At 38.1% G+C, this 18405-nt stretch overlaps 1 protein-coding gene across 4 annotated transcripts in view; it reads left to right on the top strand.

Moving 5' to 3' along the window:
* The window catches only part of MAN1A2 (mannosidase alpha class 1A member 2), a 187557-nt gene that overhangs the window by 25070 nt on the left and 144082 nt on the right, over positions 1-18405 (top strand). For 3 of the 4 annotated variants that reach the window (XM_026483649.4, XM_057310337.1, XM_048220279.2), the window contains exon 2: positions 15024-15279. In XM_026483649.4, coding sequence (XP_026339434.1) covers positions 15024-15279 — 256 coding nt within the window. Of the gene's footprint in view, positions 1-9346; positions 9436-15023; positions 15280-18405 lie in introns of those variants that run through there. The other variant, XM_057310338.1, reaches the window with a different exon arrangement.

Raw genomic sequence — 18405 nt, 5'->3', positions numbered from 1 at the left:
ATCCTTGACATATTTGTCGTTGTCAATGATTTTTTGGAGATGACTCTAAAAGCACAAATAACAAAAACAAACATTAACACCTGGATTTCATCAAACTAAAAGCTGTACGGCAAGAGAAACATTAATCCAAAATGAAAAGGTGACCTAAGGGACGGGCAAAAATATTTGGAAATCATATTGCCGATAAGGTAATATCCAAACTATATAAAGAACTCCTACAACTCAGTAGAAAAAAAGCAAACAACGCAACTAAAAAATGGGCAGGGGAACAGAATAGTTTTTTCCAAAGAAGACCTACAAATGGCCAAAAGACGAGAAAAGATGCTTAACATCACTAATCCTCAGGGCAATGCGAATCAAAAGCACAATGAGATATCGCTTCAGGTGCTAGATATTTATTATCAAAAAGACGAGATAACAAGTGTTGGTGAGGATAGCAGGGAAAAGGGAAGCCTTGTACACTATTGGTGGGAATGTAAATTGGTATGACCACTATGGAAAATGTTATGCAGGTTCATCAAAAAATTAAAACGACCTACCATAATTAAAACGACTTACCATGATAAGATCCAGCAGTTGCACTTCTGAAAGGAAGTGGAAACAGGATCTCGACAAGATACTGGCACTCCCATGTTCACTACAGTATTACGATAACCAAAGATATGGTAACAACTTAGGGGCTTGTCAGTTTGGATATATGGGTAAAGAAGACGTATGCATACATACAGTGGAATACTATTCTCATATGAAAGAAGGACATACTTTCATTTGTGATGGCATACTGCCATACGCTTAGTGAGGTAAGTCAGACAGAGAAAGGCAAATGTATCACTTGTAAGTAGAATATAAAAAGGCCCAAGTCATAGAAACAGAGACTTACAATTGTGGTTGTCAGGTGCTGGGAGTGGGGGAAATGGGGAGATGTTGGTCAAAGGGTACAAACTTCCAATTATAAGATGAACAAGTTCTGGGGATCTAATATATAAGCATGGTGATTATAGTTAACAATATTATATACTTGAAAGTTGTTAAGAGAGTAGATCTTAAATGTTCTTATCACAAATAAGAAATGATAATTATATGACACGATGGAGATGTTAGCTGATGCTGTGGTGGTTATCATTTTGCTATATATACATCTATCATATCAACGTGTTAATGCACCTGAAACTTATACAATGTTCTATGTCAGTTATATCTCAAAGCTGGAAAAAAAAGGGTTGTGGGGAATATAGAGAATGCTGAATATAGAGAGTGGAATTTTTACAAATGCATATGAACTCATCAGGGCAGAATAGAGAAGATTTCAGAGGAGGGGTGGTTACCATGTATATAATCTGAAAGGTGCAGAATTGCAAAATATGGTTATAGATTTTCTACAGTCCTGTCTGTGAATAAATACAGTTTTACTTCCTCCTTTCTGAACTGGTTGTTTATTTTTTCTTGCCCTTTTGCACTGGCTAGAATCTCTAATACATTTTTGGATGGAAGTAGTGAGAGTGGGCATCCTTCCCTTTTTCCTTATCTTCAGGAGGAAGCATTCTGTCTTTCACCATTAAGGATGATGTTAGCTGTAGGTTTTTCGTAGATGCCCTTTATTAGATTAGGAGTTCCCTTACATTCTTAGTTTGCTGAGAGGTTTTTTTTTTTTGTTTGTTTGTTTTTTTTTTAAATCAGGAATAGGAATTGGATTTTGTCAATTCTCTTTCTGTATCTACTGAGATGATCATATAGTCATTTCTTAGAAGTCTGTTAATATGGTGACTTGCATTGTTTGATTTTGAATTTTAACTCCATTCAGTCATTGCATATTTTTTAAATCACAGAAATGCTTTTCTGTGTTCATGAGGAGTAGTTATTTATTATTTTTGTCTGGTTTGGTATCAAAGTAATGTTGTCCTTATGAAATGAGTTGAGAAGTATTCCCTCTTCAGTTTCCTGAGTTCCTGATATTGATTCTTCCCTAAATACTTGGTAGAGTTTACCAGTGAAATCATCTGAACTGGAGTTCTCTGTGGAAAGTTTTACATACACATTGTCTTTTTAAATAGATATTGGCTATTCAGGTAGTAGTCTAGGTCCTCTTGAGTCCACTTGAGTATTTTTTTTTTAAGAAAGAAATGTAAATTGTTGAATTTTTGGTGTAACCTTGTGAAAAATGGTCCCTTGCTATATTATATATACTTATAATATTTGTAGTATTGTAGTTATGCTGCTGTTTTCATTCCAGTTATTATAATTTGTGGCTTTCTTTTTTCCCCTTCTTATCAGTGTTGTCAAAAATTTATCTTGTTTTTTAATTTTTATTTTTTTAAAGCTTTTATTTATTTGACACAGAGAGACAGCCAGTGAGAGAGGGAACACAAGCAGAGGGAGTGGGAGAGGAAGAAGCAGGCTCCTAGCAGAGGAGCCTGATGTGGGGCTCGATCCCAGAATGCCAGGATCACGCCCTGAGCTGAAGGCAGATGCTTAAAGACTGCGCCACCCAGGCGCCCCATCTTTTTTTTTTTTTTTTTAACTCTCAGTGTGAGCTTTTTGTTTCATTAGTTTTGCTCAATCTTCAGTTTTCTCTTTTATTTCTTTTCACTTTTATTATTTCATTTCTTCTGCTAACTTTAGGTTTAATTTACTCTTTTTCTTTTAAGTTAGAACCTGAGGTCCTTCATATAAGATCTTTCTATGTTGGATTGGTTATGCTAGAGCTGTCCCTGTAACCTTTCTTCTTTTCTTCATGCTGGCATTTAGTGCTGTGAATTTTCTGTAAGGATTCCTTGAGCTTCACCTACAAATTTTGATGTTTCCATTTAGTTCAAGCAACTTTCTAATTTAATTTTTTAAAAAAAATTAGCTTTATTGAGATCGAATTCACATACCATACAATTCAACCACTTGAAGTGTACGCTTCAGTGGTGTTTAACATATGCACACTTACATGCATCCACCACTGTAGTCATCTAGCATCTTTTTTAAAAAGATTTTATTTATATGAGAGAGAGAGCAAGAGCTTGAGAGTGAGAGAGAGAGAGATCATAAGTGTGGGGCGGGGAGGAGTAGAGGGTGAAGCAGACTCCCTGCTAAGCAGGGAGCCCAGTGTGGGACTTGATCCTAGGACTCTGGGATCATGACCTAAGCCAAAGGCAGATGCTTAACCAACTGAGCCATCCAGGTGCCCCTAGTATCACTTTTGTTTTCTTTTTTGACCCTTAATTACTGAGAGATGTATTACTCAATTTTCAAATATTGGGAGGTTATCTGGATCTCTTCATGTTATTGACTGCCACTTTAATTCTAGTATAGCAAAAAACATACTCTTTATGGTTTGAATCCTTTTAAATTTATTGAGACTTGTTTTACAGCCCAGAAAATGGTCTGTATTGGTAAATGTTCTGTTTGCATTTGAATACAATGTGTGTTTTGCTGTTGTTGGCTAGTGTGTTTTATAAATGTCATTTAGGTCAGGTTGGTTGATGGTGTGTTGTTCGTCTTTTATGTCCTTACTGATTTTCCTTCTTCTTTTATGAGTTTTTGAGTGAAGTGTATTGAATTTGCCTAATATACTGTGGATTTGTCTATTTTTCCTTTTATTTCTGTCAGTTTTGCTTCATATATTTTGAAACCCTCTGATTAGATGTGTAATGTTTACATTGTTTATTCTTTTGCTGTATTCTATTGATGTATTGCCCCTGTTATTATAAAACCCTCTTTATCCCTGCTCTGAAGACTACTATCTGACATCCACATAACCTCTCCTGTTTTTCAGTAAACATCTTTATGAGGTTTACTTTACATACCATAAAATTCACCCATATAAATGAACAGGTGGGAGCATCAGCTCCTCCTGTAGGCTGATGATTTCCAAATGCATGTCTTCAGCCCTGGAGATCTTAACCTGCTTACTTGGTTGACTTTTTGAACATAGCATGTCTAAAATCATACTTACGCAATTCTTTCTCACTCTTTCCCTGTATTTTTCAAGTCAGCCTTTTCTCTATTCTCTGTTTAGTTAATTCTTACCTCTTTCTATCCACGCAGTTGAGTGATAAAAACCTATCATATAGCTCCTTTTCCCATTCATGTATAATCACTTACTTAAACTTATTTATTGGTCTTGCCTTTCTAAGGTCTTTGATATTTGGTCCTGCTTCTCCATATCTACTTTAGATGTATTTTATTAGGTCTGTGTCATTTTTTTGTTTGGGTGACCTCCTATTTCCTGTATCATCTTCCTTCCTAACTCCCTTGCCCCCATGTCAGTCCTCAGGAGGTATTGTGTTTTGTTTTTGTTTTTTTCTTTTAAAACTTAAGTATAGGCATGTCATTTTCAAGTAGAAGTCCTTTAGTGGCTTCCTTTTTTCATCAGGATGCAATGCAAGCTCTGTTCATGATTCAGATTTTGTCCTCTCCAGCTTCCTTGTTACGTCCAGTCTGTTTTACTCTGCTGTACCAGACCCTCTCCCACCACATATGCTGTCAGTTAACATCCACAGCAACTCAGTGGCTAACTGGTCTGTTGTGTCACTTCTTCCATAGCTTTATATACTATCCCTTCTATGCCTAGCATGCTCTTATTTTCTTGATCTGCCTGGCAAACTCATGTTTTTCCTTCTAAATTGTGTTTGAAGATCATGCATTTCTTTTTTTTTCCCCCAAGATTTATTTTTATTTATTTTAGAGAGGGAAGGGGAGGGGCAGAGGGGGAAGGGAGAGATAATCCCAAGCAGACTCCTCTGAGTGCAGAGCCTGATGTGGGGCTCAGGCCCAATCCCACGATGCAGATTTGGCAATCTGAACCAAAACCAGAAGTCAGGATGCTTAACCGACTGCGTCACCCAGGTGCCCTGAAGATCATGCATTTCTAAACTATTTTCCTATGTAAATCTTCTCAGGGCATACTTGTGTGTTTAGAGAATACCTTTCCTGTGGATATCTTACTTCTGTCTAACCTACAGTCCCTGTTACACCACCTGCAGTTATTTACTTCCTTTTTTGTGATCCACTCATTTTGTATTTGCTTTGGTTGCATATTTATTGGATTGTTAACTCCTGTGGGCAAATAATATCTTTTTTTAAAATTTTATTTGTTTATTTGACAGAGAGAGCCAGTGAGAGGGGGAACACAAGCAGGGGGAGCGGGAGAGGAAGAAGCAGGCTCCCAGCGGAGGAGCCTGATGCAGGGCTTGATTCCAGAACGCTGGGATCACGCCCTGAGCGGAAGGCAGACGCTTAACGACTGAGCCACCCAGGTGCCCCAAATAATATCTTATTTTTCTTTGTATTCCCTGCACCTAGCTCAGTGCCCCTCACATTTGGTAGATGTTTTTTGATTATCACTGAGTTAAGCTGAAATTAATTCAGTGACTGATAACTAGTGATTTAACCTGAAATTACCATTAACTTGAAACTAAAATTCCCTAAAATGTAGTTAGATTGATCTATAACAGTTCTCTGTTGTAAACGCATTTTTTTGATAGCCATATGGTTGACCTATATCTGACCAAATTTAAGATAGAGACAGTGAGTTGTGTTGATGTTCATGAGCTGCATTATTAAGACGGGAGTGTGAAAGAACTTGGTATTATTTGGGACCCACATGACCAAAGTGGATTTGGTATGGAAACTTAAGGGTCATTGGATTTCTCAGTGAATTTTGTTTCACTTTGAATCTCTTTCATTTTTTCAGGTGACTGACCAATTACTTGTATTGATGAATAGTTGGGCTTTCCTTTTAACATACATATTTTTTTAAGATTTTATTTATTTACTTGACAGAGTGAGACAGCCAGCGAGAGAGGGAACACAAGCAGGGGGAGTGGGAGAGGAAGAAGCAGGCTCCCAGCAGAGCAGGGAGCCCGATGCGGGGCTCAATCCCAGGACCCTGGGATCATGCCCTGAGCTGAAGGCAGACGCTTAACGACTGAGCCACCCAGGCGCCCCTTAACATATTTCTTTTAAAGAATGGATTCACTCTTATGGTATAGGGAACCCAAATGTGCTAGAATTTGTGCTCTTTGGTTCTTTTTTTTTAAATAATATTTTTTATTATATTATGTTAGTCACCATATAGTACACCCCCAGTTTTCCACGATTCATTACTTGCATATAACACCCAGTGCACCATGCAATACGTGCCCTCCTTACTACCCATCACCAGCCTATCCCATTCCCCCACCCCCCTCCCCTCTGAAGCCCTCCGTTTGTTTCCCAGAGTCTACAGTCTCTCATGGTTCATAACTACAAATCTGTACACCAGAAGGTACACGGTTTAGCTTAAAACAGTAACATTCAGAAAGTTCTTTGTCTTTTGTATGACAGTGTATTCTGTGTACGTAGAGTGCATTCATTTGCTATGAAGAGTCATTTTAGACTATATTTGTGAACAACCCTCTGAAAATAATTATCACTGTTTTATTTAGCTTGAGTTTAAGGAGTTCTTCCTTCATGACCGGAAGCAGTGGCATTTCTTTTTGGAAAGTCTTAAATTCTTTCAGGCACTTGCCACTGAGCACTGTAGAATATTGTTATTCCAGTATAATCTGTACGTGTTGCTGACTGTCTTATGGTCGTTTCCTAAAACCATTCTTAGCCTATGATTGTGTATAAGTAGCTATTTACATAACCACTTCCCAGATTTTTGTTGCGCTTTCCTGGATCCTCAAATTTCTTTGGAGTGTTACTAAGATAGAGGATGTTTGAAAGGTTAATATTTAGCTTTGTCATTAAGAAAAAGGCCATCATGGGGCGCCTGGGTGGCTCATTCAGTTGGGTGGCTGCCTTCGGCTCAGATCATGATCTCAGGGTCCTGGGATCCGGCCTGGCGTGGGGCTCCCTGCTCAGGGGAGAGCCTGCTTCTCCCTCTCCCTCTGCCCCTCACCCCACTTGTGCTCTCTCTCTGTCTCAAATAAATAAAATCTTAAAAAAAAAAATTAAAGGCCATCATATAGGTAGGTCATTGTCATTTATCTTTTGGAAAATAGCATTGCAGTTCTGATTCATTCAGCATGTTTTATGGTCAACTCATAGGGTTATTAGAATTTGGAGATTAGTCAGAGTCACTTTACTAAAATTCGCTTATAATGCTTTAGAAAAGTTATCTGACAAAGTCTTTAGGGCTTTTATGTTCCTTAAATCTAAACCAGAAGAGCAGGGCCTGGAAATCTTAGCAATGAAATAATGGATGTGAATGAAAGCTGATGTAAACAGTGGTTTTACCTTAAGAGAAAATAATGTATCAGAGGAAATTTGAGTGCTTGGAGTCTAGAAAGGTGAGACCAAAGGGTAGGAAGGAGAAAGGCAGTGACATTTATCGGGTGCCTGCTGTCTGTTCGTTTCCTTCCCTTCCTTGCTGCACTCATATTTCTAAGAATTTGTAGATTCTTTGGGTTTCCTATGTATAAATCATATTATCTATGACAGAAGACTTTGAACTTTTTCTTATATGTTCATCATCTTTTACTTTGCTGGCTAGAACATCCAGTACAATCAAATAAAGTTTTGATGGTGAGCTTTCTTATTTGTTTCCCTCATTTTGAAGGGAATGCTTCTAAAGTTTCACTATTAAGATTGCTATTTGCTATAGGTTTTGGAAGATATCTTTTATTCAGTTGAAAAAGTTCTCTTTTTCTCCTTTGGTATAAGGTTTTATTTTTTTAAAGATTTTATTTTTTAAGTAATCTCCTCTGCCCAATGTGGGACTTGAACTCAAAACCCTAAGAGCAAGAGTTGTAGGCCCTACCCATTGAGCCGGCCAGGCACCCCTTGCTATAAGGTTTTAAAATGAGGAATGGATGTTGAATTTTATCACTTTATTTTTCTGTTTCTACTGAGTGATTTATATAATTTTTATTCTTTAATAATAGGTAAGTTACATGGATAGAATTTTCTAATGTTAAGCTATTCTTGTTTCTGGACTAAGTCCAGTTAGTTATGATGGAGTATTTTTTTTTCTGTGTTTTATTATTGCTGGTTAACTTTGCTGATACTTTAATTAAAAAAAAAATCTGTGTTTGTGAATGAACTTAGCCTGTGATTGTCCCTTTTCCTTAGTAATCATTCAGTTCTGTTTTGGACATGTCAGTTTGGAGGAGTTTGGCAAATAGTCGATGGCAGTGTCTTACATATTGTTGGAAATTTAAATTTGGAGTACTTAGTAACCTGGTAAAGGCTGACCGTGTGCGCTTGTGTGTGTGTGTGTGTGTGTGTGTGTGTGTGTATTTTTGTTATAATAGTTGAGAAAATACAATTGGTGTTGAATAAGACATTTTTGGGGCCGATTAATCATGGTAAAGCCAGTAATCAGCAGTTTGTTGGAAAGGCAAGTGTGAGGAAGAGGTGGTTTCAAAGGATGGATAAACTTGGTTATCAGTTTTTTAACTGTGATGGTAGAAGAGTGATGTGAGGTTAAGGAAAGTAGAAGTAGAAAGTGTAGTGCTTTTGAAAAAGTGTGGTGGTAAGAGGAAGGGGGACACCAGCGAAGGTGGAGACCTGCAGTTTTGAGGGAAGTTTTTATTCATTTTTTTTTTAAGGATGGATGAGACTTCATGTTTGTTAGATGAAGAGTAGAGAGGGAGAGAGTATTTGTATATCTGCCTAAATCTTTGCCAAACAAGATTTCAGTGTAATTTTATGTATCCTTATGTAATTGAGGATTGTATTTGCCCTTCAGAATGTTTCCAAACATGACTTATTTTAATACTCCCTAATTGGAGAGGGAAATTTATCACCTGGATAGTTTCTTTCTGGCAAATCAGCCCTTAGATACTAATGAAAGCCTAAGGGAAAAAGAATATTTAGGTTGGAGAGTGAGTGGTTCAGTTAATATTAGGTCATTTTACCAAACATAAAAGTCACAAAACAACAGTGGCTTAAGCAAGATAAAAGCTTATTTGTGATCACACAAATTCTATTAGGGCGGTTTCAGTAAGGGAGGCTGAGAAATAGAGTTTTATTTTTAGCAGGAGCATGTGGTTAGCTAAAAAGTGAGGGCTGTAGGATGAAAGAAGGGAAGAAAGATTGAGAAATAGTGTTTGTATCTGCACTTTAAGAGACAAACTCTTAAATACAATTCATCTTTTGTATGAAAGGCGCTATTTGCGTAAATGTTTAAGAAGTCAAAATGCATATGCTTCTGTCTAGGCTCTCTACTTACTAGCTCTATGACCCTGAACTAAAATTACTTAATTTTTCTCTTTGTGCCTTAGTATTTTTCTAATAAGATGGAGAACAATGCTTAGTAGAGGGTACCTCATAAATTGGTGTGAGAATTAAATAAGATAATCTAAGTCATTGACTAAACCAGTGTCTTATATGATTTAAGCCACAATTGTTGTCATTTGCTTTTGCTTTTCAGGGACCAAGGGTGCATGGAAGGACAAAACAAAAACAAAACAAGACAAAACAAAACAACAAAACCTTATATTATTTATAGGGTATCAAAAAGTGAGTTAAATATTACACATTAAGATGTAATTGAAAAAAGCAATTTCACATCTCATGAGAACCTGTGTATGTAATGCTAGATTTTATTGGAAGCCTTGGAAGGTGCCCAGGGTTAGCCCAACTTCAAAGTTTAGGTCCCAGTTCTACACAAGACCACCTCACTTCTGACACCACCTGCAATTTCAGGGGTCTCTCACAACCACCCTCAGGTTTGATAATTTGCTAGCACTCACAGAACTTACTGAAAGCTGTTACACTCATGAAAGGATTGTAGATTACAGGGAAAAGATAGAGTTTACAGTCAGCCAAAGGAGGAAGCACACTGGGTAAAGTCCAGGAAGGTTCCAGATGTGGAGCCTTGTGAAGTCAGGACATTACTCCCCCCGCCCCCTCATCAAATTGTGCCAGTACATATTGCTAATCAGGTAAGCTTGCTTAAGTTTTGGTGTCCTGAAATTTTATTGAGGCTTTATTATGTAGGCTTGATTAATTGATTGCCCACATGATTGAACTCAGTCTCAGTGAAACTCTTTGACCCAGAACCCTGACCCTAAGTCATATTGTTGGTGTTTCTAGTGTGGCCAGCCCTGACTCTAGGACTATCAGATGTGGCCAGCACGACCCTAAGATTGGGTGCGGCCAGCACTCACTGTAAACAAGGACACTTTAGTCAGATATGACAGATTTCCTCCCAGAAGTTGAGGACAAAGGCCAGACTTCTCTTTGGACATGGCCAGATTCCTTACTACACAGAAAGATACAAGGCACTGATGGAAAGTTGAAGAAGACATACACAAATGCATGTTCAACCTGATTATCTGTTGAAGATATCAGAGTTAAAAAAATCTTAAAAATACATAAGTAAAAGATCAACTAGGTGAAAATAAACATCCAAAAAGAGTGGATTCAGCTGGTGTAATTGAAAATCTAGAAATTTGGCCACTAAAAATTTGAGGGGCCCCTTGAAAGGAGACCAAAATGAAAATAAAAATTTGTTATCTATAGAGAAGAAACTATCAGAGAGATTAGGGTGTTTGCTATAATTAATGGATTACAACTTACTAAGTACTTTTACTTACCTTTGGATACCACTAGCCAAGTGGTATAGGCGGGGTAGTATCAATATGTATTTAACGAGAAAGTACTGATCTTGTGGTTTTTAGTGATTTGTGTAAGATTGCAGAGTAAGTCGGGGCAGAGCTGGAAAGAGAATTGTCTCCTGACTTTTGGATTAAGTACTTTTACCTTAAGTACTTTTTCTCCTCAAACTATAAAATGATTCTTCTTGGTACCCAGTTAATGGGAGGTCCAACTCAATTCCTTGGACTCTGAAGTTCCTCTTGAGGACTAGACTGGTCTTTTTTTGAAATCCAGTTTATGGTGGTTATTCTATGGTGACTGTACTCACTAAACTGCTAAACAAATAATTATTTTTGAGGGACAAATGCAAATTTATAGATCTTTGGATTTTCAAAATATTTTTGAAAAAGACTGCCCAATATTGCAACAGTACAGGTTCTGATGAACAATTTTGGATGCCATAACAATAAGTAAAGTGGGGTAAAGTGACTGGGGGCTTTCGCATAGAGTACTAAAATTTAGAGGATTCAATTTTTTATTTTTAAAAATTTTGTAATTTGAAAATTGTTTACGTATACATGTGCTATCAAATATACTTCCTTACTTTTAGGGAAATAATTGATGTTAGCATTTAATTAGTAAAAAATAGTAAATGAAAATAGGCTTCCCTGCACTCATGCCCATTATGCCTTTTATTTCTAAGGTAATCCTGAAGGCCCCAGCTGCCATTATGGGCATATGGGCAAAGGACTCAGGGATGGAAAAGAGAGGGCACAGCTCTCTGCTAGTTCTTTGGGAGGCTGGCCACATTTTAAGAGCATTTGGTGCCCTCTAAATCCTTGCAGGTTTGCCCAGAAGCTGTTATGTCATTCAGTGCAGGGATGCTGAGAAGTTGCAAGATGTCCCTGGATATTGGTCCCCGATGTTATCCCAGATCATTAAATGGCATTCTGTGTGTGTGTGTGTGTGTGTGTGTGTGTGTGTGTGATGAGGAAAAGGGTAGGTGGTAAGGGAAGGAAGGAAACTTGAGTTAATAAGGACTTTTCTGTACTCTTAGACTCATGTGTCATCTCATCCACTCCTCACAACAGTCTTGCAAGCTTGGTGGGGATACTCTCTTCACAGATGGGAAAAGGAAGCTCAGAGAGGTGACATACGTCTAATGTCACACAGCAAAAAAGTGGTGGTTCTATCAAAGGCTTAGTTGGTTGATGGCATGGTTTGAGGACATTCATCTATGACAGTGTGTTTCATGGCATGCTGCAAGGGGTGTGTGTAGAAAGGGAGCACTGTGACTAAAAAAGGTTGGGCAGTATTATGTTAGGCACCTTTATTGCAGAACTTCTCAGAGCCTTTAAAATACCCATGTGCATTGTGAAGCTTTGGAGAGGGACATAGAATGTGTTGTCACCCATATTTCTCCCCTCTAGAAAGTGGCATGTAATACCCAACTGTGGAGGTTCACTGGTGGGTGAGGATACTTCAACAGTGATGCCACAGATGAGCCATTGCAAACATGGTAGGGGCTTCCATGGGCCATTCAGTGGTAACGTGGTGCTTGGAGCTAGAAATGGAAAACATAGTTCCCTATGGAGACTCTCCCACTCATCATCAGGACAGAAACCGCCCTTGAAAGAACCAGTCATTCCTGTTTAATGTTACTCTTTGGAACTTAGTCCCAGGCCATCTGCTTTCCTCACTCCTGTGTGCATTTTTTGCTCAGTGAGGGAGTTGGGAACATTCTTAGGTGGAAGTGACAGAACACTAACTGGTTCAGCTCTACAGAGTGCGAAATCTGGGGACTGGCAGTTGTAGGCCCTGGTAGCAACCTAATGATATCAGCAGCACTTTACATCTTTCTTTTCTTTCCTGAACCATGTTGGCCATTTATTTCCAGGCCTTTTGCCTGCAAAATGGCTGTCACAGCTTTAGGCATCACAACCGCAGCTGAAGACAGGAGTAGGTGTTTGGGTAGGTTTGGTCTTCGTAGCTAACAGGCCCTTTTCTCAAATGGCTCTGTCCATTTTTTAATCCCAAATGGAAAATATTTCCCAGTAGCCCTCCTTTGTCTCTTTGGTTGTAATGGTGTTATGTGATCACCCCTAGCTGCAGAGGCGTTTGAGAAAGACTTGGTTGACATAGACGCATTATCATCTCTGGCAAGGTACAGTGTTTCTCTGTCGGAGGAGTAGGAGGGGGGCTGGAAGGCTGATGATACCCTCTTTTGCCTGAGTCTCCTGAACAGATCAGACCAGAATTGCTCATGAATTCAGTCAGGGGCCATCCTTGGCTTTTCTTTGCTGCATTCTTCCAACCTCCAGTCTGTCTTGAGGCCCCATGGATTCTTTCTTCCTACCCTCAAGTGCCCCTGTGTTTGCCCTGACCATCTCTGTTGTGTTCTCTCCTGGTTCCCTCATAAGCCCCTTCTTACTGCTAGCAATCCAATTTTTTCTCTAAACATTTAACATTTTATTTTTAATATTAGACTGTAAATTGATATTTTTCTCTTGATGTTCTGTGATTTTTAAGCACATGTACCTATTCCCGTGATCACTATAATTGGGTTACATAGCAATGCTTTCTTCCCAAAAAACTCTTTTGTGTGTTATTCCTTTATAGCTGACCCCTCCCCCATCCATGACTCCTGGCAACCACTGATCTACTCACCATCCTTATATTTTTCTTTCTGAGAATGTCATGTAAAAGGAATAATGTGGAATGTAACCTTTTGAGATTGGCTTCTTTCACTCACATAGTAATACCTTTGAAATTCAAGTGTGTGTGAATAGTTTTTTTATTGCGAGTAGCATTCCGTAGTGTGGCTATACCACAGTATAAACAGTAGTTTGTTTATTTACCTGTTGAAGGACACTTGGGTTGTTTACAGTTTTTGCCTGTTATGGGTAAAGTTGTTCTAAACATTTCTGTATAGGATTTTCCCTTCATTTTTTAAGAAATTGTGGTAAAATACACATAACATTTATCACTAATTGTTTTTAAGTGTACAGTGCATTGATATTAAATGCAATCATAATGTTGTGCAACGATCTCCAGAATTCTTCATGTTGCAAAACTGAAACTCTTCTCATTAAACAATAACTTCCCATTTCCCATCCTCTGGCAACCACCATCCTACTTTCTATGATTTTGGTTATCCTTAGTTATCTCGTGTAAGCGGAATCATACAGTACCTGTCCTTTTCTGATGGGCTTATGTATAGGTTTTTGTGTGAACATGTAAGCCTTCACTTTTCCAGAATAAATGTTCAGTGCAGTTGCTGAATTTTGTGATACTTGCATGTTTAATTTCTTAAGAAACTGCTGACCTTTTCCAGAGTGGCTGTACCATTTTCTATTCCCACCAGCAATGTTGTAGGTCCAGCTGTCTGCAGAGTTTGAATTAAATTTCTGGAGAGGAGACTCTGGTAACTACTGAGTTAGATACTTAGAGTAGTCATCATTGACTGATTTGGAAAATAGTAACTACCACTCTTGTATTCATTCACATGGATACGGTAGAAGTGGAGAGAAGACTGAGCTCTCACAAAAGTAGGCCAGGGTAGAAAACCCTATAGGTGTCCACTCTGGTAGTAGTGTCCAAACCTGTGTGCATACCAGAATTCATCAGAGGAGCTCTTAATAATACACAGTCATGGGTTTCATACAGACTTACTGAATTGGAATCTGTATTTTTTTTTTTAAAGATTTTATTTATTTATTTGACAGAGATAGAGACAGCCATCGAGAGAGGGAACACAAGCAGGGGGAGTGGGAGAGGAAGAAGCAGGCTCCCAGCGGAAGAGCCTGACGTGGGGCTCGATCCCAGAACGTCGGGATCACGCCCCGAGCCGAAGGCAGACGCTTAACGACTGAGCCACCCAGGTGCCCCTGGAATCTGTATTTTTAACAGGGGTTCAAGAGAGATTTTAAGCACTCTCTTTAACAATTTCCACAGCAGTTGGGAATTGTTGTATTTTAAGATCTATAGTATTTTCAAAATGTGAAAGTTTTAGAAGCATATCATGTACTGTATAATAAATGAAGAACTTCCCTAGCTCTTCTGTTTTCCACTTAACTCTTTCCTTGACCCTATATTTATATTTTTGTCCCCTACCCATACTTAATTCTATTTTTAAATTTCTCTCCCCCATCTAGTTTTCTCTCTTTCCCCCTCCCTTTTCTTTTTCCATGTGCCGTCTGGTAAGTTACTGATTGCTCTTCTCTCTGTTCTCACTGCGTCCTGCAATTTTAACTTTCTTTCTAGGTTCCCTCTTCTTCCACCTTGTAAAGTGTTTGGTCTTCAGCATCCAGGGCTCATACCAAGTTATATTTATCCTATTTGGGCAGATAGATCTGAGTCTCTCTCACAGATCATCCTTACCTTTTAATGGCAGGAGTTTGGTGAAGGAAACTTTATCAGGGTTTGGTGAAGGAAACTTTAAATTTTATGTTCAAAGATTGAAGTTCTTAAGGATCATTCTTACCAGTGTTTTTATTCTCCTCATATAGGGAAGAAGAGGAACGTTTGAGAAATAAAATTCGAGCTGATCACGAGAAGGCCCTGGAAGAAGCAAAAGAAAAATTAAAAAAATCGAGAGAGGAAATTCGAGCAGAAATTCAGACAGAGAAAAATAAGGTAGTCCAAGAGATGAAGACAAAAGAGAAGAAGCCACTGCCGCCAGTCCCTATACCAAATCTAATAGGAATAAATGGTGGAGACCCAGAAGATAATGACATAAGAAAGAAAAGGGAAAAAATTAAAGAGGTAATAAAACAGATTTATGATATGGAGTGGTTGTGGTATTTGACCGGATTTAAATATATATGAATTTTTATCATCTGTGGTGTCATACTTTGTTCTTGTTTGTTTTGGGGTCATGGTCATAGTTCAGATTCCAAGTTGGCAGTAAGGACTAGAGCTTTCTTTCTTAATATGGATTTTAATATAATTATTGGACACTTAACATTTTGATATAATGTTGTTTGGTTCATTATACCACCCTGTGTTGAGAGAGCTTTTGATATTCAACATTTTGTAAATAATGTAGACTATATCTGTAAATAATTTATCATTGAATAAGAAATTTCTGAAGTGTTTAGTTACAAGGGACTCTGCTAGATACTATGCACATCTCCTCATAAACATGCCTCTGAAGAATTAGCATTATATCTGCCATCTTTTAAAGAATAGGTCATGAAACCCTTTACCCATACTGCAGATATCTTCCAAATGGTCTCAAAGGATTGAAGAATGGGGAACGATTGACCTCAGAATTCTATAAATTATTTAATCTCAGAAGTCTTTCAATTTGTTATTCTAGGAATTACTTGGAGATAAAGAGAATGCCAGTGTGTGTGTGTGTGGGGGGGAGGGCAGAATTTAGTGAATATTACAGTTAAGTCTTGTTAATTAGAACTCCTGCTGATTCTTGTTTGAGTTTGCAGTGGTACTGCCTGAGAAGAAAAAGATTTTGTCAGGTTGTAACAGCATCAGCAATTATTTCAAAGGGATTGTTTATCATAAAATAAGACCGTAAGTTTTGTTCAAATAGTTAAATATGTATTTGGATATATTCTATTAATGAACATGAAAGATTTAGCAGGTACTTTAAGCTTGGCCTTATGAATTATTGTGAGACCTTGACCTTGATGGAATCAAAATAGAGCTGTACTCTGATGTTACCTCAGCTCTGGAGTCTCTTTTATGTGCTGGCTGCTAAAGGCACTTTCTTTGGACCATATTGGGGAAACATTGATAGATTTTTTTTTTTTTTTAGATGACTGACCTGCTATTTTTTAGATGTCATTAGAATTTATTGAAATACTTTCTTACGTACATAATAATTCAAATAACGGTGTCTGTTTAGGGGACTCCCAAAACCACCCACAGCCTCAGTGATTTGTTAGAAATATTCCCAGTATTCATGGTTGTGGGTTATTATAGCAGTAGCATACAGGTTAAAATTAGTAATAGAAAAGGCCCATTTGACAGAGTCCAGGAGACACCAGATACAAGTTTCTAGCTGTCCTCTTCTAGTGGAGTGGTATGGACAGTGCTTAACTGTCCCAACGATCATGTGTGGTAAGGAAGTATTGCCAAACCAGGGAAGTTCACCTGAGCCTTGGTGTTCAGGGTTTTTCTTTGAGGCTCATTATGTATTCGTAGCTGACCTTAGTTCTCCCATGCCTCCAAAGGTCAGGCTGATACCATGTGGCCCAAGGCCCCCACCATAAATCACATTGTAAGCATAAACTGTCTGACGTGGTCCAAGGCTTCACTTGAACGAAGATACTCTCAACAGGCAGGATAATAAAATTTAGTGGTTATTTTCCAGGAGTCTGGCACAGGCCAAATCTTTCTTCAGGTTGTACAGGGTTTGGACAACCCAGACCTTTAGAGCACACCGTAATATCCAGTGTTCTTTCAAGTCAACATGAAACATATTAAGACCTCCTGTATAGGCTCCTATTAAACATTATGGTCACTGGCTTAGCACTCAGAGAAAGTTGAAACTTAAGCTTGTAGGGGAAGAAACTAACAAGAGGCGAGGTGACGCAAACTGAAGGATACCTGAAAGTTTTAAGAATTAGAGACATTGTTTACTTCTGAAGGCAGGGGTATAAAATTAAGTTGGAAAGGGATTATTTGAAAATTTTAAAAGGTGCTAACTCCTAGATCCCCAATTCTCCAGTTTAGGCATCCTAGCTGCTGCCTTCCCTTCCCCAACAGAAGACTACCTTTTAGAGGGATTAATTAGAGGAGGTCTGGATTTTGGGAATACCAGTTACGGCTGAGGGAAAACACAAAAAAGGTGGTTAGGGTGGAGGGGATTAAGTGAAAAGTGTCCTGAATATTGAGACCACTTTCTCCTGCTCAGCTCTCAGAATTCTGGCAGCCAGGTTTTTATATTCCACAAGCAGAAGATGGGAGGACTTCTCTTTGGGGAGACGGGCCCAAGAGAAAAGACTTACACTGTTTCTCAGTGAAAACCCCTGGGTTCACCTGTGCGCCCTAAGATGAGGCTCAACTCAACTTTTGCTCATTCACTGACAGCCTTTAATTATCTTGTAAGTACAAGAACAAACCAAAGATCACCAGGTGTTTCAGGAAATTTTCTCACATTAGAGAACAAAACAGATGGAAGAATTCAGGAATTTGGAGAATAGAGAAACAATACAGGGAGGACAAAAAAATAAAGAATTAACATCATTGGAGTGACAAAAAATGGAACTCATAAAATGAGAACAGTGAGTTATGAAAAGAAACATTTACAGAATATGAAGGTGCTCTTAGAAATTAAAAAATACGATAGAATTTTAAAATTCAGTAGAAGAGTTAGAAGATAAAATTGAGCAAATCTCTCAGTACAACAATAAGATTGAGAAAACAAAGTAAGATCAGTCAGGAACATCTAACAAGTGATTAGATGAGGAAAGTAGAGGATAAGTAGTCAATTTGAGAAAATTGGCTAAAACAAAAGAATGTGAGTTTACAGATGGAAAGGACCTACCAGGCATGGAAAAACAATGAGAGAAAAACAAAAAAAAACCAAAAAATACAAAAAAAGAAAAAAGACTCCTACTGAAATTTTAGAAAAATAGGCATTCAAAAACAGATCCTAAAAATGTACAGAGGAAAAAAAAAGGTTCCACTCAAAAGATGGGATTGTATATAATGGCACCTCAGATTCCTCAACCATAATATTGGAAACTGAAAGAGAGTGGAGCAATGGCTTAGAAAGAATTATATATTCAGCCAAATTGTGAATCAAATCTGAGGGTAAATTTAGTCATTTTTCTCAGATTGCTACTGGAAAATATGCTTCAGCACAAAAATAGGAAGAGAAGAGATTTTGGCAACAGGGGATCTGTCACTAGAGAGAGAAAAGGA

This window comes from Ursus arctos, unplaced genomic scaffold (assembly GCF_023065955.2).
Source record: "Ursus arctos isolate Adak ecotype North America unplaced genomic scaffold, UrsArc2.0 scaffold_12, whole genome shotgun sequence".
Classification (NCBI taxonomy): domain Eukaryota; kingdom Metazoa; phylum Chordata; class Mammalia; order Carnivora; family Ursidae; genus Ursus; species Ursus arctos.
The sequence above is the reverse complement of the archived record's forward strand: the minus strand, read 5'-3'. Positions and strand labels throughout refer to the sequence as shown.